This window comes from Apus apus, chromosome 13 (assembly GCF_020740795.1).
Source record: "Apus apus isolate bApuApu2 chromosome 13, bApuApu2.pri.cur, whole genome shotgun sequence".
NCBI classification, from domain to species: Eukaryota; Metazoa; Chordata; class Aves; order Apodiformes; family Apodidae; genus Apus; species Apus apus.
The window spans coordinates 4664924-4688456 of record NC_067294.1 but is presented as its reverse complement, the minus strand read 5'-3'; the positions used below and the strand labels follow the sequence as shown (position 1 = coordinate 4688456).

Sequence of the window (23533 nt, the reverse complement as noted above, 5' to 3'; positions counted from 1 at the left end):
ACATGTGTCCTTGAGCCATAACCATATATTGTTCTGAGCTGCCTGAATATTTGCATTTTTCTGTTCTACTGCATAATCTGCACACAAAAAAACCACATTAAATATTTTATAATTATCCTTTTCAAACATAAATTCTCAAGGAGTGGAAATGCTACATCCAGTGGGTTCTCAGGTTGCCTTTCTGCTGATCCATCCATCCAAACTCCTGTTATCTCTTTGAATTTCCATATGCCATAACAATCTAGGACACTGGCTCCCTTGATCAGTAATTGTAGTGATTTGTGAAAGGAATAATATATTTTCCTTGATTTATCTCTAGAAATGCTCCTGGTGGTTTTTCCATCCCCATTCATCTCAGTCCCTTACAAAGGGGCAGTACTGTCATTACTCTGTCTCTGACCTCCCAAGCTGAGCTGGTACCACCCCTTTGAGGGGAGCTATGAAATCCCCTCCATATATAAAAAAACATGTATAAATCCCCTCCATATATATAAAAAAAACATGTATAAAAATCAAACCATGGAACTGCAGAAATCCATTAACAACAAAAGGCCAAGTAGAGCTACTAATCAACCACCCTCTGATGCTAACCAGAGGGCGGAAAAACAAAACCAATACATCTTTAATTAAGAGAAAGCAAGCACAGCACTGGAAATACTGAAAGCCAGGAATTTTTGGCTCTGCTGTTGAGTCTTTCAGAGGCTTTGGGCAAGGCAGAAAACCCCTGCTTTAAATTTTGTATCCCAACAATGAGAACACTAAATGAGATTTAAGTCTCCTGAATAGCTGCTATGAGGCTGGGTGACCTACTGTTGTAAAGCGTTTGAAAGAAGGACCATACAAAATTGTATTTTGAAGCAAATGTTTTGAATGCAGCTTTCATACATGCACAAATGTGTCCCACCAGGATAATTACACTGAATTGTAAACTATTCTGTTGTGCAGAGCAATTTAAATCATGGTTATATAGTGTTACTCTCCCCTAAAGTCGTGCATACATTTGGTGTTGTAAAGTCTAATTAAACAAGGAATCACCTCAGATAAACAACAGTAAATGGCCTAAGGCTGACAGCAGAAGTAGCTGCAACTACAGTCAAATAGTTCCTTTCCCAGTTTTGTAAAGACTAAATTTCTCTTATTTGATTCTTCACTGTTAGATTCTTCCTGTCCTAAAAATGGCCATTTCTAGAGGTGCTGTTGCCCTGGTTGCAGGACATAACCTGATCACGGCCAGCACATTTCTCCTAACTTTATTCCTCTCTGAGTCATCACTTAAATTCCAGCTGACATGGCTCTACTGCTGGGTCTCCACTGCCACCTCCTGAATAGGAGGGAAAATTAACTGCTTTCAATACTGCTTTTCTCTTGAGTGTCTACAGAGGTATTTTTGAAAGCACTTTGTTCATCACAAAGGGCAACAGCTAAAACTGCTTTGCAATCTGTCTATAGAAAAGGTTCAAAATTAAAAGCTAATTCTTAACTTCTGATAGATTTGTTCCTCTTTCAAATATCATCTGAAAACCTGACTGAAAATGGTATTTTTTTTTTACTAGCTCCCATTCATTGCTTTTTCGTAACTAACAATAGTTATTTCAACCACTTCTATTCCAGGGTGAAGATCCCTCTTCCTGACAGGAGAGAACCAAAATACCATGGAACCAAAATTTCCCTGCATCAAGGTAAGTCAGTACTGGTAGTCTCCCCAGCATTAGTTTTTGGTTTATGTTTTGTTTTGTTTTTCCATTAAATGGGACTTCCCCAAATTGTCCATGAGCTGCTATACCCTGTTGGAGGGCTTGTCACCTGTTTATGCAGGGAGACAAAACCAGCAAAGGTAAGACCTGGTAAACCCTAGAAGAGGCACGGAAAGCAGGTAACATTATCCTGTCACATCCCATCTCCTCTGCCCTGCCAGGGCTACCTACCACTGATCATCAGCCTTTCAGCAAGAAAGTTCCCATAAAATCCAGCTAGCCTTCCTGGACATTATTTTTGGAAAAAGAAATCAGTGAGAAACTGTAATTAGCTGCTACAGTTGGCTAATGACAGGTCAATGGATGTTTTATCCATGTTCACTACATGCTGACACGTGCATGCTCACTCTCTGGATATGTAATTTAATTTCCCTAACTTTTTTCTGGTGCTTGTGGTCTGAGAAAATTCCTCAGGCAGGGGCTGTATCAGTGGGTGTTGGGAAAACTCTGAACGCTTTGCAGATGTTATTGCTGGTTTTATAAATAATAACCAATCCTTTACATGCTAAATGAGAAATAGTAAAGCCCTGGCACCAAAGCCATACTTGGCACTGGCAGATTTGGTATACAATAAGGAGCAGAGGGTAAAGAGGATTTTTAAAAACACATGGGAACAGACACCCATCAATGCTCTATATCTTGGTTTCTCTTATTGAAAAACAACAACAAAACAACAACAACAAAAAACAACACAAAAAGAGAAGCATGAATTTCAGTCTAGTGCAAATCACATTTAAATGCTTATCAGGCTCACTGGCAAATACCTTTTAATGAAAATTTAAAAAACATGAAACTAAACTTCTGCCTTAATTTTAGTGCTATTCGTTAATATTTCGAGCATTGACAGTAAAAAGGCACCAACACCTGTTCAATTAAAAGTACACAACATCTTAGGTGTTCTGATTTTTGCAAAATTTTGCTGTATTAAAACTTGGTAAATTTATTCTGGGAAAGAGTCCCTGAGTTTGGGGGGACTAAAGTTCAGAGAGTTGTAATTTTCCCCAGCTAAACCATTGTGAGTTAATAAATTTGAACCTTGTGTTTCAGTTCCATTTTCCCCTTGTTTGGGGTTTCATTTTCTTTACTTTAAAACAATCTCTTTGTGTTTATTAAATTCTCTGATTGAATGACTGCTAGAGGAGCTGGTAATAATACTTTTCCACTGCACAGTACTGCATTAATTCAGGCCTATGTCACCAAGGTTTTGTTTTTCTCAGAGCAAGCAAGGACTGGTCTCTGCTGGAAGCTCATGACTAAGCTTGATTCACCACTGTACATTTTTCCACAGGAACAAATTAGGAGTTGCACCAGTTGGGTAACACAGGGGCAGCCAGGCCTGGCACCTGCCTTCCTCACACCCGGACTCTGTGGGTCAAAGAATCATTCAGGTTGGAAAAGACCTGTAAGATCACCTAGTCCTACCTTTTAACCTAACTCCACTAACCTAGCTCCCGCAGCCCGCTGCTAAACCACGTCCCTAAGCACCGTATCTAAATGATTATTAAACACATTCAGGGATGGTGATTCAACCACCCTGGGCAGCCAGTTCCAGTGCTTAATAACCCTTTCTGTAAGGAAGTTTTTCCTAACATCCAACCTAAATCTCCCCTGACATAACTTGAAGCCATTTCCTCTCGTCCTATCGCCAGTTTCTAGAGAAGAGACCGACCTCCCCTCACCCCAACTGTTCAGGTAGAGAGTGATGAGGTCTCCCCTTGGCCTCCTCCTCTTCAGACTGAACGGCCCCAGTTCTCTTAGCCACTCCATAAGGTTTGTTTTCCAGCCCCTTCAGCAGCTCGGCTGCCCTTCTCAGGACACACTCTAGTCGCTCGAAGTCCCTTCTGTAGTGAGGGCCCAAAATCTGAGCACAGCGCTCGAGGCGCGGCCTCACCAGAGGACAGGGAGACAACCACCTCTCCAGACCTGCTGCTTACAATTCCTGATGAAGGCCAGAATGCCACTGGCCTTCTTGGCCACCCGGGCACACGCTGGCTCACACTCAGCAGCTGTTGGTACAGCCCCAGGTCCCTTCCCGACCTTTCCAGCCACCCCTTCCCCAGCCTGCAGCACCGCCTGGGGCTGTGCATCCTCCGGGTTTATCCCAGGACTGGGAAACACCGATTTGCTTTCAGTCAGCAATGCACACACTCTCTTTCCAGCCGTCAGAGCAACTACTCGTGCAAGAGGGGACAGCTGTAACCTGCAGGCTTGGGCAGAAAATCGCTTTTATCAGGTTTTTCCTGGACACCTGTTAGCACCACGCAGGGACAACTTCCCCGGGACTTGTGAGCTACTCTTAAACATTAAGGGCAAGAATCAAGTGCGAGCATGAAGCCAGGCCTAACAGAACCACCAACCCGGATCCGGAACCGCTCCAACACACCTTTCGGCGCGTTCATTAGGAGCCAATTAACTGCAACCCCGGGACGGCTCCACCCGCGTGACGAGGCACCTGAGGGGAGCGGCCCGGCGGCAGCCCTGGAGCCCGGCCCGGCTGCTCCAAGCGCTGCACGACTTCGGGTCCCCAACACGGGCGGCCTCAGCTCCCTGGAGGCCCCTCCCGCAGGGGCAGGGCCGGGCGGGGCGTGCGGGGCCGGGCGGGGCGTGCGGGGCCGGGCGGGGCCCCCTGAGGGGGCCGGGAACGCCCCGCGCCCGCCCTTGTGCCGTGCGTCTGACGTCACGGCGCGCGGGAGCCGCGAGGGGCAGGGCGGGGGAAGCGGTTTCTCCTCGCTCGGTCGCGGGCGCCATTTTGTTTGTGCGCGCAGGGCGGATACGGGTCTCGCTCGCCTTTTTTTCCAGCTGTAAGTGGTGTAGGCGGCCTTCTTCCTCGGGCTCATTTTCTTCTTTAATTTTTTTCCTCTCTCCCGTACGTTTTCTAAGGGGCCGAAGCAGCGGGGCGCGAAAGGGGTGGGAATGGGGAGCTGCTCGCCTCGCCTTCGCGGCCCGGGGAGCTGGGTGAGCGTGGAGCCCTGCGTGAGGGGGTGAAGGTGGAAACGTTCAGGTGGGAGGCAGGATTCTGAGTGCAGGACCCACCCGGTCAGAGTCCCTTGTGGCGGAGAGGGTGCGTGCGGGAGCTGGGGCGGGCAGAGCTGGGCTCTGGTGTGCGGTGGGGTTTGCGGGGTGGGGGCCCCGCAGCTCGGCGCTTCGGGGCGGCCTGCGCGAGGTGTCCGGCGCCTGCCCCGCCGGCAACAGAGACGGGCCCTTCCTCCCCCCTCGCGTCTCCATAGGCCTCCTGAGAGAGAACCGGCGTGCAGGTGGGCTTCGTGGCTGGGGCTTGGGGTAGTGGGCGTCTCGGCCTGCGCCCCTTGGTCTCCCAGACGCTCAGATCGGCCTAACCTGGCGGACTTTGGTCATCTCAAATGAATAAGCCTTTGACCTGTTCCGATCCGTAGCGCTTGCCAAGTTTTTTAAGCGGAGACATTTAGAAATTGCTGTGTAGGCAGCTTATGGCAGGACTTCGTGGCCTTCCTGAGGCGCTTTATGTGTGAATATTTTGTAAAAGGTCCGTGGCTCCCGTTTGAGAAACCTTATGGCAAAATGTGGGAGTGAAAACGGCCTCTGATGTAGATTAGGGACACGTGCTATGGGAATGCATATGTTCGTGTCAGCTGTCAGTATTGCATAAGTGAAGTGCTTCGATGCATACAATTACAGAGAGCACATAATAGTAAAAAATATTTAAGGTGGCTGCTACCATAAAATGGATTCTGGCTGCTTCTGGCCTTGCACAGACCGATTCTGTCGGTTTCCTTCTCATTTGCATTTCCTTGGCTCCTTCAGGGGCAGAATTTGCAACTTCCATCATAATTCCAGTAATTCTGTGTGCACTTGAGTGTAGTTAAGCAGCAGTTAGTCTTCAGCTAGACCTTTTCTCTAGATTTCTGTGTTGTCTCCATCCTTCCACCCCCAAGTCCCTGTCTGCAGGACACTTTAATGATGATTTTATTTAGGTGTTGGTCCATTATAGAGCATAAGGGCAGCCTGCCTTCTGTTAAATGGGTAAAAAGAAATTAAAACACAATCATAAGTAGAATCCTCTGTTCTCCTATAACTGAGTGTGTAAGGGGAACTCTTCACCTCACAAGTGGAATAACTGAAACCTGAATGGTTTCATAATTTGAGTTATGTAAGTTGAAAACAGGCAAATGGCTGTGGAGCTGGGTAAGAAGAGAAGAAATTTAGGCATGTAAATGAAACACTAATTGGTTTTAATTTTGTCTTGGTCTTTTAGGCATTTTTGTTTGTCATTCAATACATTAGTATTTTTATTTCTTACTAATGTATCATAAGTGAATTAAGATTTTTGTAGGACCTAGATCATGACTGACACCATGTACCAGTCATTCATTTTTGCACAGCTTGTCACTCTGTTAGCATTGTTTTTTGTATTTTAAAGACAAATTTCTGTAAAAAAAAATGGTGCAGGTGTCTGTTGTGTGTTTATCACCACTAGCCTACCATAAAATTATGAAAGTATCAGAAAACCTTTTTCAGAAGAGGCTTGCCATATATGTGTTCTAAAAGTTTCCTTCTTAATGCCTCCAATGTTGTTTTATGTAAATTTACACAATAAGGATTGATTTTTTTTTTTAGTTTTATGGTTTCTAAACTACTTTTGCTGTCACTGCAGCATGGAAACTTTTTCTTGTCCTGTGTTAGTTCATTTTTCAGAATATACTGAAGTAGATATGTAAGCTTGTGCTTATTTCCAAAAACACTTGCCAAAGAAGAGTTAGCAAATAATGGTTGGTTTTGTTATGCTCTTAGTTCTACAGCTCTGCTTTACTTTCTTTTTGTTTCCAGTAGTGCGTGTACCTTTTGAACACAGAATTCCTGCATGTAACATCCAGCAGCAGAAGCTGGTGGGTTTTGTCTTTGGCAAACCAGCTGAGTTGTGAAACATGGACATACTTGCACGCTAAAGGGGTTCAGAAATGGTGGCTTGGCTCATGGTGCTGCAGTTCTGTGTTAACAGATCAGTTTGCTGGGATTGCTGCTGAAGCTTGAAAAATTGTCTGTTTAACGGTGATCTTTAAATAGATTTGTGAAGGGGTTTTAAAGTTAACAGACTGGTCTTTCACGTAGTAACTTATGTACAAAATTGTATGAAGAACTAAATCCATGTTTTGTTGGAGAGGATGTTTGAAGATGAAGGTGTCTCAGAAGGCTCTTCAACAAGGAAATTGTTCTGTTTAGTCACTTGAGAGTTTATTTAAAACAAGTTTTAATGACATGTTTGAAGCTATTAAGTGAAGATGAGTTGGCCTATTTAGTCTAGATTTGTGTTTTGCAACAGTGTTACAGTGTTAGGATGAGAGAGCTATGTCTACTCACCCAAACCCAAAATACTGTGTGGGAGAAGCTGATGAATTGAGGGAGATGGTTCTTTCTGTTTCTGTCATATTTGATCAAATACCGTAGTTGACTTGCATCTACAAATACCAATGTAATGCTTTTGTCTTTTATGTGCTTTTGTCTCTGTTTTTTAGTGGCAAATGAGGCATTCAAAGCATTCTCATTGTCCGGAATGGGAGGACAGAAATAGCTGGGATCAGAGGAAGCACAGCAGCAGCCGAAAGCGGAGAAAAAGATCTCAGAGCAGTGGACAAGAAAGCAAGCACTATAAACCAAGTCGCATTTCAGAAAGGTATAAGACTCTGAATTGCTAGTGTTTCTTATCACGTCTAAAATACATACGTTTTCAGGATAAGGGTTTTGGAGTGCACAAAGTTGTCCATTTCTTCAGGTTTGGCTCACTTAAGATAAGCTTAAGAGGAAGTTGGTTTTGTTAACAGAGGACCTGAACCGTAATTCTTTAATAAAAACAAGCCAATGTGACTAGTTTGCTTCATTGTTGTCAGTTAAGTACTGAATACCTTCAATGTGCAATCTCAAGTAAAAGTATTCCTTTTCGTTTTCTTAATGTGACCAAAAGGAAGGAGTTTATTTAACTATTTAATACATGGTAAGTATGAGTTTTACTTACTTGGAGGTGGTTTGCTCTCTGTTCCACGCTGCCTTCACTGGAAGGATGCGGGGTTTTTTGTGATTTTTTTTTTATTATTTTTTTTTTCCTTGAGGAAAAGATCCCGTGGAATTCATTTAAGAGCTCCTAATCATGCTTATAAAATGCTGGAAGGAGCAGGTATAAGCAATATGGGTGCTCTTTGCCTCAGCAGCTGTCTTAAAGGTTTTTTTCAGTGCAATAGATCCTTGATCCAGATACTCGGAGGTTTTTAATGTTAATCAGAGCACTAAGAACAATGCTGCTTCTCTCAGTCTCCAGGTTTTATTTTTCTTTTTTAACACTTCAAGCTTTTAAAGGATAGAAGGGGGGGCTATTGCTGTATCAAGTGTTCTATCCTGTGACTTTGGAGATTGTAATTGAGTTGCTCAGTATATTTTTAGGACATGTTTCTCCTTTTTCAGTGTGAGTTTCTTATTTGCTGTGCAAACTGTGGATGGATTATATATTGTTCATGTGGATGGCTGCTCTGTATTTGAGACTGACAATGTTATTAGATGCCTAATAAAGTTACATCAAAAGCTCCACTGTTACTGGGGAGGGAGTCAATGAGAAAACATTCTAGATGTAAAGACATACTGTGTAACACTGTAAATCAGCTCAAGTCACTTATCTTGTTGGAACCTCAAATTTTGGAAGTGGAGAACATTCACTTAAAATATATTTTCAGTCATTATTTGGACGATAGAGCCATAAATGAAAGAGACCATCATGACCGGAGATATGTTGAGGAATACAGAAATGACTTCTGTGAAGTATATGACCACAGGCATTATCACAGAGACTATGAAAAGAGTCACCATCACCACTATAGCAAATCCTCTGGTCGGAGCAGGAAAAGTAGTCATAAAAGGAAGCATAAGAGGCATCATTGCTCCAGTCACCAATCGCATTCGGTATGAGTAATTTTTAACTTTATTATTAATGATTTAGTGGTAATAGACTTTTTAAGTGAGTGTTAGAACTTCAGTTCCTGGTCACAGTACTTTAGGAAATAATATATTATAAAAAATTATTTGTAGTTGAGTCCATTTGTGAGCATATTAATATGTTCTTGCTTGAGACTTTTGGATCAGACTGTTGGGTGGAGGGTGGGATATCATCAGTACTAGTTATACAATGGAAACATAGGTGGCTGGTAGTTAAGATCACTGGGATTAAGCTGAAAAATGTGTATCTTGAAAATGTGTAACCTATTTCAAAGTACAGTTGTGACTTGTTAGTTTTACAGCATAGTGAACGGGTTTTTTAGTTGCCATACATCCTATTAATAAAACTAATAGAAGTGACATGCCTTTTTAATTGGAGCTATGAACTGTGCATGTCTGGTAAATTGATAAGAACAAGTTCTACACCTGATTGCAGAAAACTTCTATAAGCCACGTGCCTGGCTAATGGCAGCTAATGTCTTACTGAAGATGGGATAAGTTTGCTGCTTGCCTTCTTTGAAGGCACACTCTGCATTTCTCAGTATTGGCATGATGCCCACTGGTACAGGTGCAGTTTCAGGTGCTTGATGTCACATTTCTCAGAGAAAACAGCAAGTTGTATTAGATTATACAGTGCAAACTAGGGACTGCAGAATAATTTTTCTTCTCTCTAAACATGAGGGAAGTAAAATTACTTTATATTCTTTAATATTTACATTTTATAAAGTGTATGTTTTAAAAGTAGAAATACTTCACCTGACTGTGAGCTTAGGTATGTAAATACTGTTTTTTGCTGTTTGCTAGCAAAGTATTAGAACTAGTGATGTTGCGTTCTTAAACTGTTTTCAGTTAAACCACTGTTTGAGAGACAAAATTGTGTTGTTTTTTCTGTTGCTTTATCACTTTAAGTATTTATCTGAAAATCTGTTCCTTGCCATGTTTTTCTTCTGTAACATAAACTGTGCCCTGTGAATTTCTGGGGACTGAATTTGAAATTGCTCCTGCCAACTGTTCGTGGCCTGGTGTGTAACTGAATGCCTGAATATCTCCCCGCTGAATGAATTGCGTATTCTGCCCTGAATTCACTCTGATATATTGATTGGCTGGACCATCTTGGTGCCGTTTCCAGAAGAGTCACCGAAGGAAAAGATCCAGGAGTGTAGAGGATGATGAGGAGGGTCACCTGATCTGTGAAAGTGGAGACGTTCTAAGAGCAAGATGTATAGAACATTTTTCAACACTTTTTAAAAACTTTTCAGCAAAAAATCTGTTTAGAATAGTATGTCAGAGGAGGGGGGCTAAAGAAATCTTCATTGCTCTTTTTGTTCTGTTTTTTTTGTGCTTTTTTGTTTTTTTGCGTATCTTCTTTTCTGTAGAATTTAAATACTGTGTTCAAAAAGTTCCAATTAGTAAATGAACTTGAATTTTGAGATTAGAACAAGAGATAGTATTTTGGCTAACTGTTTTCATGACACCTGTCCAATAAAATAATGCATTCAGATGCTGATATTTAAAGTAATTATGCTTTTGTAATGGCACATTTTTAAATCTACATTAATAATATTCATTCTTGTTAAAGTATTTTTGTAATTCTAACTTGTGTTTGTTCTTTTTAGATGAAATTGTTGCTACTTTAGGAGAAGGAGCTTTTGGAAAAGTAGTGGAGTGCATAGATCATGATATGTAAGTATTGGTTTTCTTTATAAGTGAATCACATGATAGAAGATAGTATTTAGCTCAGCAGTTAAAGCTCAGGGGCATTTTCTTTAAAAGAAAATCACGGTTCCAATAAAATGTTAAAGCATATTTAAGAAAGAAATTATGCTGCTTTTGAGGGATACCTTGTAAGCTTATTTCTAGCTTGAAATTTTTAAGGATTTTCAAGTGATTCTACATCTGCCTGTAGTTGATTTCGAGGTTATTTAGTCATCTCTTTCAATGCTATGAATGTTGTTTCTTCTGTTGCTCTCTGAAAGGCCCTTGGATGGTATTGACTTTTTCTTTCAAAAATAAGCTTTTTAATAGCTTTATTTTTCTGTACAATCTGTATAACCACATGGTGCAAACTATTGATTTCTAAGTAGGTGTTATCTAGGCTTTTAAAGAGGGAGAGCTGTGTTTGCTTCATCACGTTTTTCTGTTGGTGCTGCAAGTGCTGTTGCCCTAACTAGAGAAGGTGAAGGTCTGTAAAGAGCACAGAGCAGATTTGGGAGACTGACATTTAGGAGATGATGCAGTGAGATGCTGAGAAAGTAGTTTTGGTTATAAGTGAAAATAGTTGCTTGGGATTTGTCAAGCTGTAAATTTCTTTCCTCAGTTTTCATAATCAGAATTATCCTTTAAAGCTTTTCTGAATGCACAGTACTCCAGTATCCAGTCTGGTTTTAATGGAATGGTTACTTCCATGTGATAGTATGTTTGGTGGAGAAAATTATTTTATTTCCACTACTTCTGTATGTGCTAGGAGTTTTTTAACAGTAGAACTCGGATTACTTCAGTCATGTTTTATATCTGCAGTTCTGTGACATGGCCCTAGTAATTTTTCCTCTGCCTTTGTTTATTCTGTCATTTCACAAGTTAGGTTTGTGCAGGAACTTGAGATTGTGCTGAGGGCAGACAGTATTCTTAGGTCATTAGAATCTGAATACCCCTACAGAGACAATTAAAAATTGTCTAAGAGTGAACAGGATAGAATGAACTATGTATATCTGTGTTCATTTAAGTAACAGCCTTACAGTTTGCAGTCACACTGAGAGCAGGTCGGTTTTCACTAGTATAAAATACTCAATCTAAACTTTAGAAGTTACTCAATTCCCCTGATTCCATAGGAGCACTGGAAAAAAGGACAAATTGTGCAAGTTGCAGGGACAAGTCAAATTTTTGCAGTACTTTCCTCAAATGAGACCTTTGCTCATTTTTTTTAATCATGTTGATTCCTAATGTTTGTTCTCCCCTAGATGAGATAATAAAACTGAGAAGTAGTTAATGTAGCAACAAAGGAAAGATCAGTATCACGTTTCTTTAGAAAACCAGTCCTGGTTCAGTGCAGTGTGCTTCACTCAAATTCCTCTTAATCCAGCTTACAGTTCTCAGTGACCTTTGATCTTCCTGTGTTTCTTTTATTAAAATTAGCCTGATTTGGTGTTGTAGGTATTCAACAATAATTGATTCAGTTTGTGATTCTTTACTTTCTCTTAAAGGAGAGGAATGCATGTAGCAGTTAAAATTGTGAAAAATGTTGGTAGATACCGAGAAGCAGCTCGTTCAGAAATACAGGTGTTGGAACACTTAAACACCATGGATCCAAGCAGCACTTTGTAAGTATACAATTAGAATAATCAGCATGCTGAGGAGTTGGGAAAGAAAATTATTCAATAAATTAAGATTTTTTTTTTTAATTCTTCAGCCGCTGTGTCCAGATGCTGGAATGGTTTGATCATCATGGCCACGTTTGCATTGTTTTTGAGCTGCTGGGACTCAGTACTTATGATTTTATTAAGGAAAACAGCTTTCTGCCATTTCATATTAATGACATTAGAAACATGGCTTATCAAATTTGCCAGTCCATAAACTGTAAGTAAATCTTAATATTCTTACCACATGTTTGTTGTGGTTTTTTTCCCTTTTGGAAATGTATTAATTACCAAATATTGTTTCCTTTTTCCTTGTAGTTTTACACCACAATAAACTAACTCATACAGATTTAAAGCCTGAAAATATCTTGTTTGTGGAGTCTGATTATATTGTGAAGTACAATGCCAAAATGGTAAGTTTGTTCTTTGTTTCTCCCAACTTGAACTGTGCTGCTTCTGTCTTCGTCTGAACTTTTCTTTTAAAAAAATTAAGTGTAGAAAGGTCAAGGGATGAAGCTATGTTTCTTAGATATTTTTGTGAGCTCTTTGAGATGTATTACCTTTCTATGAAGTGTGAGTAACTTTGCTCTGATTCAGACTGTTTCATCTGATCAGTAGTTCTTTGCTGTTTAATGAATTTCTGGGTTTCATAGGCAGCGTTGTGTTAATGGCTTTGAATTTAGCCAGTTTTTTTTCTTTGCATTTCTTAAGGTGTTTGAATCCCTTTCTTTAAAGCATCCCTGTGTTTTTAGAGGAGTATCAGGTCATGCTTTCTGCCTAATTTGTGGAGTCTGAAGTGCCTGTCAGTTTTGCAGTCCTTGACTTAATAACTAAGATGAATTTTCTGTTCATCATCAACATGGATATGTTGATCATTGGTACAGACCCTAAACATGACTGTTCTTAAATAGTGTCTTCCTTCTAAGTCTAAGGAAACACTAAAAAACAATGTTAGAGTAAGAACTTGTCTGCACAGATCACTTCTAGCAATGGCAGAAAGTTTCCTTTTGTGTTGCTGTTCTTTTTTCAAAGTGTAAGAACTTTCTAGACAGAACAGCAGTGTGGAATCACTGCCTCTAGTTGATGCATAAGGCTTGGTTTTAGTTTTTATAGAACTAACATTATATAAATGTGTATGCACCATTGGACAGAAAAAAGAGATAACAAACCAAAGTTAACTTGAAAGTGAACAAAAGGAAAGAAGCCCTGTACTGGGGGAAAGGTCTTTATTCAGCAGTTTTCAGTGTTCAGATTAAATCACTGTTAACAGCTGCTCTTTCTTGGACCTCAAGCTGAATAGAAAGTGATGTATTTGGGAGGAGTGTTTTGTTACATAAGTTTAATTTTTAGTGTTTTATGTTAACCAGTATTATGAAGATAATGTGATGAATACCTTTTGCCTAAACGTGCTTTTAAAAAATTCTAACAAATAGCATCTTGATTTTCTTGCAGAAGCGAGATGAACGCACTTTAAAAAACACAGACATCAAAGTTGTTGATTTTGGAAGTGCAACATTTGACGATGAGCATCACAGTACATTAGTGTCTACAAGACATTATAGAGCTCCTGAGGTTATTTTAGGTCAGTAAAGACTTCTAAACCTTCTGAGAGATAATTAAGGTTCATTCAGATGTCTTTACATATTCCTTTCCCACTTTCTCCTACCAAGGTTTGGGGAGAGGTGAGGAGAAGGGAAGTGGGCATAAATAAATGCTTGAAAATTGGGCATGTGCTTGGTGGACTTGGATATTCTTGGATTTCAAGAATATATTAGAAAATAAACCATAAACTTTGCCTATTTTGCAGCACTGGGATGGTCACAACCTTGTGATGTTTGGAGCATTGGTTGTATTCTGATTGAGTATTACCTGGGATTTACAGTGTTTCAGGTATGTGCATAAAGCTAAATTGAACACTTCTGTTAAAATGAAAATGTGGTGTCTTTGATACCATCTCCTTCAGACTACTTAAAATGAGCTGTTCTGGCTTTTTGGATGATGAAGCCTGTCTGGCTTCCCTTCTACTGCTGGAATTAGGAGTAAACAAAAGATACTCATACAAAACTTGGTTTATGAACTCTGTTGTTCAGGGGCCATCTGAACTGTGGGAAGTGCTATATAGTGAGCTGCATTACATAACCCATTTTTAATAATTTAAGATGATGATGTATAAAGATACTGTGACAATACTCCAACAAATATCTTGCTTGTAGGTGAGTGTTCGTACCAAGTGGCTGAGAGTAGACAAATGTGCTAAGTGCTTTCATTGCTTTTTCCACACAGACACATGACAGTAAAGAACACTTGGCAATGATGGAAAGAATACTGGGGCCTCTGCCAACTCACATGATCAAGAAATCCAGGTAAGTTCATTATAGAAGAAAACAAATGCCTAATAGTTTATATAAGAGAAATCTTAATGCTTTCCTGGTTAGCTATGAGCTTCTGAAGTTAAACAAAGAGACTTCCAGGCTTCTTGTTATCTATTAGTCTGTTGCAAGAAGTTGAGTCAGATCCAGGTGAATTAAATAGTTGACAGGAGTCCTCTCTTTGGTTTTAGTCTGAGTTGCCAGCAACCAAAATGTCAGCCTCTTCAAGAGTAACTGAGTATGAATGTTCTGAAGTCTTTAAAAAACACCTGAAAGCATCCATCTATTTAGATGTCAGCAGCTGAAAATATTTTGAGTGGCTTCTTTGTTGATTGGAATACTGATGGGCCTGTTAACTAAATACAGCAGCAATGATAATATAAAAGCAACAGATCTCTGAATAAGTATTAGCTAAAAGAAGAGGGGTTAACTCCTAAATGTAGAGGGATATGCAGGAACCCTTGCAGTGCTTCAGAACTTCTTAGAAAAAGTCACACTGACACTATCTTCAAATTCTTGTCCTCATCATACAGAAAGCATTATTTCCACCATGACCAACTGGACTGGGATGAGCACAGTTCTGCAGGACGATACGTTAGGAGACGCTGTAAGCCTTTAAAGGTAGGAGACAACACTTCTATTAGTTTGTTAAATCTGCAGTTGTGAAAGATCTCTCTAAAATACTTAAGTAATTTTTTTTTTCCTTCCAGGAATTCATGCATTGCCAAGACAGAGATCATCAAAGTCTGTTTGACCTGGTTCGCAGGATGCTGGAATATGATCCAGCCAAAAGAATTACTCTTGATGAAGCCTTGCAGCATCCTTTTTTTGAACCATTAAATAAATAAATACATATAAAGGTCTTTTATGCTTCTCCAAGGAGATATCCTAGACTGTGTCAGTCAACAGAGGTTGCATGAAACTTTTGTAAACGTTAAATTATTTTGTACAGTTAAGTCTGTAAATACTTACATATGTTTTGTATAACTGTTATGTTTACCTTGTCGAACAGTTGTAGTCTTATGGGTATCAAAGTGAAAAATAAAAGTAATTTTCATATTTGAAAATTGTTTTCTCCTTGAAACTGTACCCTCTCCTTTTGCAGATGGGGCTAGTTGAGCATCTGACTTGAGGTGAGGAGTCTGGGCTACCTGGATGAGTTTTGAAAACATTAAATGTTTTTAACCAACTGCCTTTTATTAGTTGTAAAGAAGAGATATGGAGGGCTAAGGCTACTTCATGATCCTGTGACATTTCTGCTGGCATTCAGAAACATGGCTGAAAACAGTGTCTGTTCCAAGTAATTACCTCTTGTGGACCTCGTTTTTCCTGGATTTTCTGTTAAACAGCACACATTGCTCTTGCTAGCTAGTGTATTGGACACTGAAACTTGTCTGATGCTTTCAGTGTTAAGTATTTCTAGGTAATTTTTTTGTTAAGGTCTGAAAAGTAAAATTTCAGATTTACAATGTTGTTTTGGTTCATTGGAGATGAGCATTTTTATTAGAAAGTTTTTAGAAGGACTGCGCTGCCCTTGGAAAAAAATGCAGAGAAATGCTGCATGCTACAGAGTTGTGGCATAATTAAGCCCTTCTCTTGCAATAGTAGCAAGATCATTTGGGAGTCTTCAAATACATATTTCTGTGGAGCTTGATCTCTAATTACTGATAAATTAATAACTTGGCAACTGAAAAACACTGTCCTCAAACTGTGACGAAGGAGGAGGGTCTCCTGAACTCTGGTGCTGTGTTGAGAAGAAAGTGGTACTACTTTCCAAGCCCTATTAATGCACTTTGGTAGTTTTTGCTTTCCCCTGTTTTAAGTTGATGTCTTCTTGGTGTTGCTCAGCTTTTTAATCTGACACACGTGGATGACTTGCTCAGCAGGAGGAGCAGAAGTGTCTGTGGTAGGGTTCATTCAGGCTGGCTGTCGAAGTAGATGCAATAAGCAATTTTTGGCCATTTACTTTGTTCCTGACTTGACCACACAAGCCTTTCCTAGGGAAGGAAACAGTAAATTGTTTCAGCTCCCCAGGAGCTTGGCTTTAGGTTTAGTGCTTGCTGAGCAAGTCCTGGTGCACAGAAAGGTTTTAAACCGATGTCCTTGTTCCACTGATGTGGAGGAGGCTTAATTTGCAAGAGGCTCCAGACATGCATATCTCTGACTTGGGGGCAGAGCATAGCTGGAACAGGCTTTGAAAGCTTATCTTCTGTAACCAGTGCCCCCTCCTGTGCTTGATTACATCCCATAATAGACACCCTCCTTCCTAGGATGTTAATGTTCACATCATTGTTTCTTCTCTGCATGACAGAAAATGTAACAGCTGGTACCACCAGGTCAGCTTGGTACGGGACTGAATTCCTTCCTTTGCTGCTTCCCACAGTGCTTTCCATCCCACACCTTTGAGGCAAAGCAAGGACTTGAATGAGCATATCAGCTAAGCAATACAAACCAAAGGCAGTTGGGGGGGAGAAAGTAGTTCATATGCTGTTATAACTATAAAACTGTAACTGTAAAACAGTTCTGTCACCATTAGAAAGATGGTGTGCTCTTGCTGAAGGACCACTGCTAGTCTTCCTTAATGCAGTCACTAAAAATGCATTGCACTTTCAAAGGTGATATATTTAAAAAAAAATACTAGAAGCTGTTTAAATTCTCTGTCCTTCTCCCAGTAAACTTAAAAAAATTCACTGTCAAGATTAATATGGCATCTGGGGCAAGATGCCAAGTAGTTTTTCAGGCCTTGCAGTACAAAAGAAGTGTTAGTCTAAAGGGACACAAATCCAGCCACCCTGGCCTCTGGCAGTTGAGCAGCAGCCACTTGCCAGAGGTCTCTCTGGGATCACTCCCATTGCTCCTCTGGGCACCCTCTGGTGTTGTCTTTACTAGGGAGGAGATTTTTATGCATGCACAGCCCAGTTGTTCAGTTAATACACAAATATAATTCCAGTTTGTAATCTTTACCTGTTTGGATCAAGCTAATACCAACTGCCTATAGCTGTTGGCAAATAACTAAGATCCATTCGTGTATTTCTCTGTGTTTCTGATCTTTAGATATTGCACCTTAAAAATATGATCTGTAAACGGTGAATGATTCAGACAGGCAGACAACAGTCTGCATTTCTCTGAGGGGTCAGTTCTGCATTTTACTAAGCATGGATGACAGGACAAAATAAAGTTGGCTTTTAAGTGAACAGAGCAGGCTTTGTCTCCCAAATGCTAACAGTATATGAGATCCAGAACTTCAGAAGCTTCATAGAGAAGGGGTCAGGAGTTCTGGGGCAGGTTTTAGCAGTTAGAGCACTGATCACTCTTTCCTCTCGTTACAGTTTCCAGGTGTCTCTGATAAGGAGGGCTCAGAGCACATGGACACATTTTAGGACAAGATGCTTTACACTCTGGAGGCTCTCCTGAAGTGGTGATCACTGTGCACATGCAGTTGATGGAACTCACGAAGTTTTAGCAAGCTCATGGAAAGGAAAAAGGGAGAAGAAGGTAAGGAAGAGATTGCTCAAAAATATAGGAATTTTCTTCTTTGTACCTTGAGACGTGTGAAGGAGAGCAGGAAATAGTTGATAGCAACTGGTACAGATTTGCCTGGCTAGCTGGTTTGGAAACAGTGGCTACAAAAAAAGCAGGGTATGTTACCCACTGCAGCAGTCTAGCTGCATGTATTGACACGAGTGCTAGAGAGTGACACCCCTCCTAGTGGATTGTTCTGAGTCTGTCCTAGGCTTAACCCATCTCTTCTAGAAATAAGAGCTACTCCCTGAAGGACAGAGTCTCGGGGCAGGAGGCAAAGAGTATGTTTGAATTTGTATAGTATGTGTGCAGAGTCTAGACAGGCATTGTTATCCAAGGATGTTTTTTATAGGTGAGTTAAGGGTTGATGCCATGCAACCTGTAACAGTGACAAAAGGGCAAGGACGTTTGCCCAAGTCTGGGGGTACTTGTGCTGATGTACCAGCATAGTTCCTCTCATTGAAAGGCTCCCTAAAGCCGAGGGGTCACTGTGCTGTGATAACATCAGTGGGTCACGATGCCTGGGGAAAGGCCACCGGGCTTTGCAGGGCAGTCTCTTCCGTGGAACAGATGACGGGCCGAGCAGGGGCTGTACAGAAAGAACTAAATTCCTCAAAGGCTGCTCCCTCTTGCCGGTCCTCCGGCAGAGCAGAGGCCGTTCGCCAGCTGGTGCGCCCGTCCCGCCGGGGGGTCCGCTCCGGCCCCGCTGGAGGGCGCCCGCTCCGCGCCCGCGGCTGCTGCCCGGCACCCGCACCCCCGAGCGGGTCTCGCCCTGCCCAGCCCCGCACCCCGAGACCCCGGGGAGGGCGGGGAGAGGGGAGCGGTCCCCGCGGGGGGCCGGCCGGCGGGGGGTGGGATCTGCTCCGCGTAATCCCCTAAGGGGGGCGGCGGGCCGCGCTCGGAGCATCCCCCCTTCCCCAGCGCGGGGGAGGCGGCGGGGGAGCCAACACCCCCCGCTTCCTCCGTTTAAGACCCGGGCTGGCGGGGCGAGCGCAGGAGAGCGGCCGCTCCGCAGCTGCCGGCCCCACTTCCGCGGCGGGGCGCGCAGCGCACAAGGGCGGGCGCTGGATGCGCCGGCGGGGGGAGGCGGGCGGCAGCCGAGCGGGACCCCGCGCAGCGGCGCGGAGCGCGGCGCGATGAGCGCGGGCAGCGGCGCGGCCGCCGCGGCGGGCACCGCCACCTCCGCCCTCTGCCTGCTCCTCTCGCTCACCGCCGTGGCCGTCTGCCTGCTGCTGGGCGCCAAGACGGCGGAGCTGCAGGGCCGGCTGGCCGCGCTGGAGGAGCGGGGCGCCGCCGGCCCCGGGCCGCTGCTGGACGCGCTGCAGCCCCGCGTGGAGCAGCTTTTCCGCGAGGTGAGTGGCGGCGGGACGGCAGCCCCGCAGCCCCGCAGGACCGGCCGCACCGGAGCGAGACACTTGGGGAGCCTTCGGCTCTGCTCCGAGCCCCGGGCTCGCTCCCTCTGTCACCCACCGGCTTTTCCGTCCCTTTTGAAAAGCTTTTTCCCCTCTTACCGAACTTTCTCCCTTTTTATTGCTGATGCCATTAATGAGACTCTAGGGCGAGGCGTGGCAAAGCCGTTCTCATTTAGAAGAGACAATGCCTCAGGTGGGAAGGCGAGCAGTGCAATGTTTGAGAACATGCGACTTTTTCCCTCATTCTATTCACTGGCAAAGCTAACCCGAGCACTTAATGCTATTTATCTTTGGATGTAATGGGCTATAATATCCTTGTTAGAAATTTATAAACGTGATCCCTGTTATCTGGACTATCAGAGGGTATCATGTGGTCCAGCAGTGCTGAACTGATTTATGGCGGGTAGAGAAAACTAGCAACTAGTTATTTCACTTTCCACCCCAGGGCTTTCTGAAATGATTCGTTAAAGACTCAGGTGCTGAAAGAATTCTCCTACTTAGAGAACAATTATCCACACTGATGACCTTCTCCACAACTAAACCAATTCTCCTGGAGAAGTTATGCTTGATCTTAGGGTTATTTCCCCCCACCCCCAGTGTTTAGGTTTGGGGCTTTTTACAGGCAAGGGGAAGGGCTCCCATCACTCATAGGAAAGACCTGAAGATCGCACAGCTGGTTTGCTGGATTTGTGTAAACAGTAGTTCAGAAAGTGCAGCAATATTCAACACGGCTTACGGGGCTGCCGCGGGACGCTCCCGAGCGATCGATTCTGACATCTGAGGAAGGTTTTGCATTTGGATTTTATTGATGGCCTGACCGGGGTGCAAAACAAGGCACTGCATGAAAATCGTTACAGCCATCAAGCCTCAGTCGTGCAAAAATGTATTTTTTCTGCAGTGCCTTCCAGCTGCGAGCGGCTCCGGGGAGCGGGGCTGGTTCTGCTGCGTGTGGGGCGGGATGCGAGGGGGATGGGGACGGGGAGACAGAGACGGTTCCTCCTGCTGCGTGTGACTGCTGGAGTGACAGTGAGGGGTGTTGCTGGCACTGCCACAGCCCGGCCTTTCTCCTGGAAGCTTGGTTGCATTTTATGTGCCTTGATAAAAGGGAAATGTTAAAAAATATTTTTGTGGAAACCCTGAATACCAGACCAGAGGGGTGCCTGGGAGGCAGGATCACAACATCTAGTTAACGTCTTTTCTCCAGGCGGGAATTAGTCTGCCAGTCGTGGCAGTGGTTCTGTTCCAATTACCCCAATAAATGTGCTTAGCAATGGGAATGGTTTCTGTGGCACTGCCTAAGATCATGTGCAACCTCTTGCTGAGATTTAGTTAAGTGTGGAAAGCTTGTTTTGTACTGGGAATGCTTAGATGGAGATTGTACAGGGGAAAATAAAGCAAAACCACATAATTGGGTTTCTAATGCAAGAGTGAGCTTGTTGAAACATTAAGTATGACCAAACTTTTGTCAATACTGAAAGCGAGTAACAGATTCAAGGAATGCATGGGTAGTGATTGTGCTATCTATTAATAGTAATTTTTAATGAACTTAGTCATTTATGGTAAAGTTTCAGAAAGTGCCTGTTTCTTGACCGAATCACCCTCTGTTACATAAGACCAGTCGCTCGTCGGGCAACTTCTGCCCTTTCTGTGCCTGAGAGTTTCTGGAAAGCAAGAGAATGTTTCCATCATCATGAACATCAACTGATGCCTGGGGTCAGTTTTTTGTTAAATTCTGGTTGGTCCTCCTTTGAAGTTCCCCACAATATTTCAGAAGTGAAACCAAAGCTCCATACCCTCTCTGTGCACGACCCGGCGTAACTTTGTTCTCTGTGGCTGCCCAAAGAGCCTGACTCCATCTACCAACCCAGCACTGTGCTGGTGTGATTTATGGCAGAGCTGCATAGAAAAAGCAGCAAACACAGAACCAACAGGCTGGCTCTCTTGCTTTTAGTGTTATTTAAATGTTTGGCAAGCAAAAGGGGATAGGAAATAAAGGAAGGGTGAGGGTGTTGTTAAGGCAATGAAAGGCTATTTGGACAACTAGGATTTATTTTCTGGCCCTGTGACAGGCATCAGTCCAACTTTGGAGAAATTGCTGGTTTTAATGTGGTGGGACCTTGTCCTTCCCTTGGCTTTTCCTTTAGTGGGATGTGCTGCAGGGTCCTGCTTTGATGCCCTCTGGAACACTTCCAACGGTGTGGTCTGAATGTGGCAGCATCTCCACTTGCTCGAGGTCAAGCGTCCCTCTTTGAAGCGGGTAGTTTTCATACTGCAGGGAAGATCTTAATGGGAGGATTATAGAAGTGTCCAGTTGTTGTAAACAAAGCTGGACCATTTTGTTCGCAAATTCATGGATTTATTGTCCGTGGTAGGCAGAAATGTCCAGATTAATCAGTTTTATGGCAAGAACAATTCTATGGGAGAACAGAGGACTTGCTCCAGGATTCAGGACTGAAGCAGATTTCCTCTGCTCTTCCCAGTGATGCCTGCTGAACTGAAAGTGTGGGAGAGCTTATTTTCGTTTTCTTGACCATCTTCATAATCCAAATTACTTTTAAATAACCATAAAAATTGAGTGACTTGAATATTTAGACTGCAAGTCGCTGTCAGAGAAGTCTCTCTAGACACTTTCTTGCCACTTCTCAAGGAAAACCAATGTGCTGCAGAGGCAGCTGAATCGTTTACACTTCCCTTAGGACAACTTCTCTGTCAGGTGCTATGAAACCATGTTGATACTTTCAGGACCTCTTAGCATCACGTCTGAGCGGATAGAAAGGAATGCATAGGATTTCAACAACAGATAAAACTACTTAATCCCCAGAATAAAGGGAAAAGAACCTAATTCACAGGTAGCTTAATTCCTGAATAGTCCACGGTGTTCACATATTTGGACATAGATTGTGTCATCAGCTGTGTAAAATTCAAGTCTGAACACCTTGAATTCAATAAGTACTTTGAATTTCCTCTCTTTGAAATGTGGGATCTCCAGTGATCAGATTATTGGTTTCTCTCTTAGTGAATACTTTAGGTGAGACAGGGCATTCCTGGAGGACTGAGAGCACAGCGACTGGGTGAAGATGAGATGTTCCCACCCTTGCTGGGCTGCCCCAGCCACGAAGCACTATGCCTGAGCTAATATAATTTACCTGTCATCAGGGCTTATTAACTTGGGCTTGGCAGGGTCCTAAATGCAGGCACGAACATTTTGGTTGGCTTAGAGAGCAAGCAGAGCCCACTCACATCTGTCTGCAATATGCCATGTAGACATTACTTTGGTTTTGTGAATTTTTATGTGTTCTAGTAGTCCCACTGATGATTTTTTTACCTTGGAGATGGAAAGACTGGGCTTATGGTGGCCTGGGGGTGGGCGAGCACCCTGGTCTCGCTGGCAGTGCTCACCTCACCTCACTGTCCTTCATCTCATCCCTCTCCTAAAGTACCTGTGATAATCCACACAGCATGAGTTTTAAGTACTAAACAGACAAATCTGGTTACATCTGTTGTGCAAGTATCCTATATAACCTCCAGACTGCATGGAAGCAGCAGCATTGTGGTTGGTTGCAGTGAGGTTTCCCCAGGGTGTTTGCCTTGCTGCCACGGTGGAGCAGAGGGGCTCTCTCCCCAGCACTTTTCCTGCCACCAAACACAGCAAGACGGTGCTGACATCTGAACGTGGGACTTGTAGTTGCTGCTCAGGATGATCCAACCCACAGTGCTTGGCTCAAGTGGCTTTTGGGGTGTGCAGGAGCCTCTGCTGCTCTGTGTGAGGGTTGCAGACTGGCAACTTGCTAAGAAACATTTAATATTTTGTGTGCTACTATGGCAAGAGGTATTGTCCAAAGAAGCTGAACACGACAGGTTCTGACTGGCAGGAAGGGTGCTGGATGGTTTGGCTGTTGGCATGCACATGCAGGCTGCATTTAGATGCAATATATTCTCTAAATGGCTATTTTTGTTCCTCCTCCCAACAGAAACTGGGTGAAGGACTAGCCAAGCTGCGGACTGCGAGAGAGGCCCCCTCAGACTGCATGTGCCCCCCAGGTAGGTGCAAAGGTACCAGCAGGGCCAAGGACAGACCGGCCAGGAACCACCTGCTTGCTGGACCAACACCCCTGAGCTCCTTCTCTCCTATTTTATATATTATTCTGTATCAAGGAAAATGCACTAAG

The 23533-nt window shown here is 43.0% G+C and overlaps 1 protein-coding gene across 4 annotated transcripts; it reads left to right on the top strand.

Moving 5' to 3' along the window:
- Positions 1–4447: 4447 nt before the first annotated feature.
- CLK4 (CDC like kinase 4) lies at positions 4448–15497 on the top strand. Of its 4 annotated transcripts, XM_051631162.1 has the most exons (13): positions 4448–4555; positions 7244–7401; positions 8450–8675; positions 9838–9928; positions 10325–10391; positions 11909–12025; positions 12115–12281; positions 12380–12474; positions 13514–13643; positions 13869–13951; positions 14345–14424; positions 14964–15051; positions 15141–15497. In XM_051631162.1, the coding sequence occupies exons 2-13, from the start codon at positions 7250–7252 to the stop codon at positions 15276–15278; spliced, it is 1434 nt and encodes a 477-aa protein (XP_051487122.1). In that variant the 5' UTR covers positions 4448–4555; positions 7244–7249; the 3' UTR covers positions 15279–15497. The 4 variants fall into 4 exon arrangements, with proteins under 4 accessions (XP_051487122.1, XP_051487124.1, XP_051487121.1 ...); XM_051631161.1 differs by lacking the exon at positions 4448–4555 and having other exon boundaries at positions 7384–7401; positions 7690–8675; XM_051631164.1 differs by lacking the exons at positions 4448–4555; positions 8450–8675; positions 9838–9928 and having other exon boundaries at positions 7339–7401.
- Positions 15498–23533: the final 8036 nt, after the last annotated feature.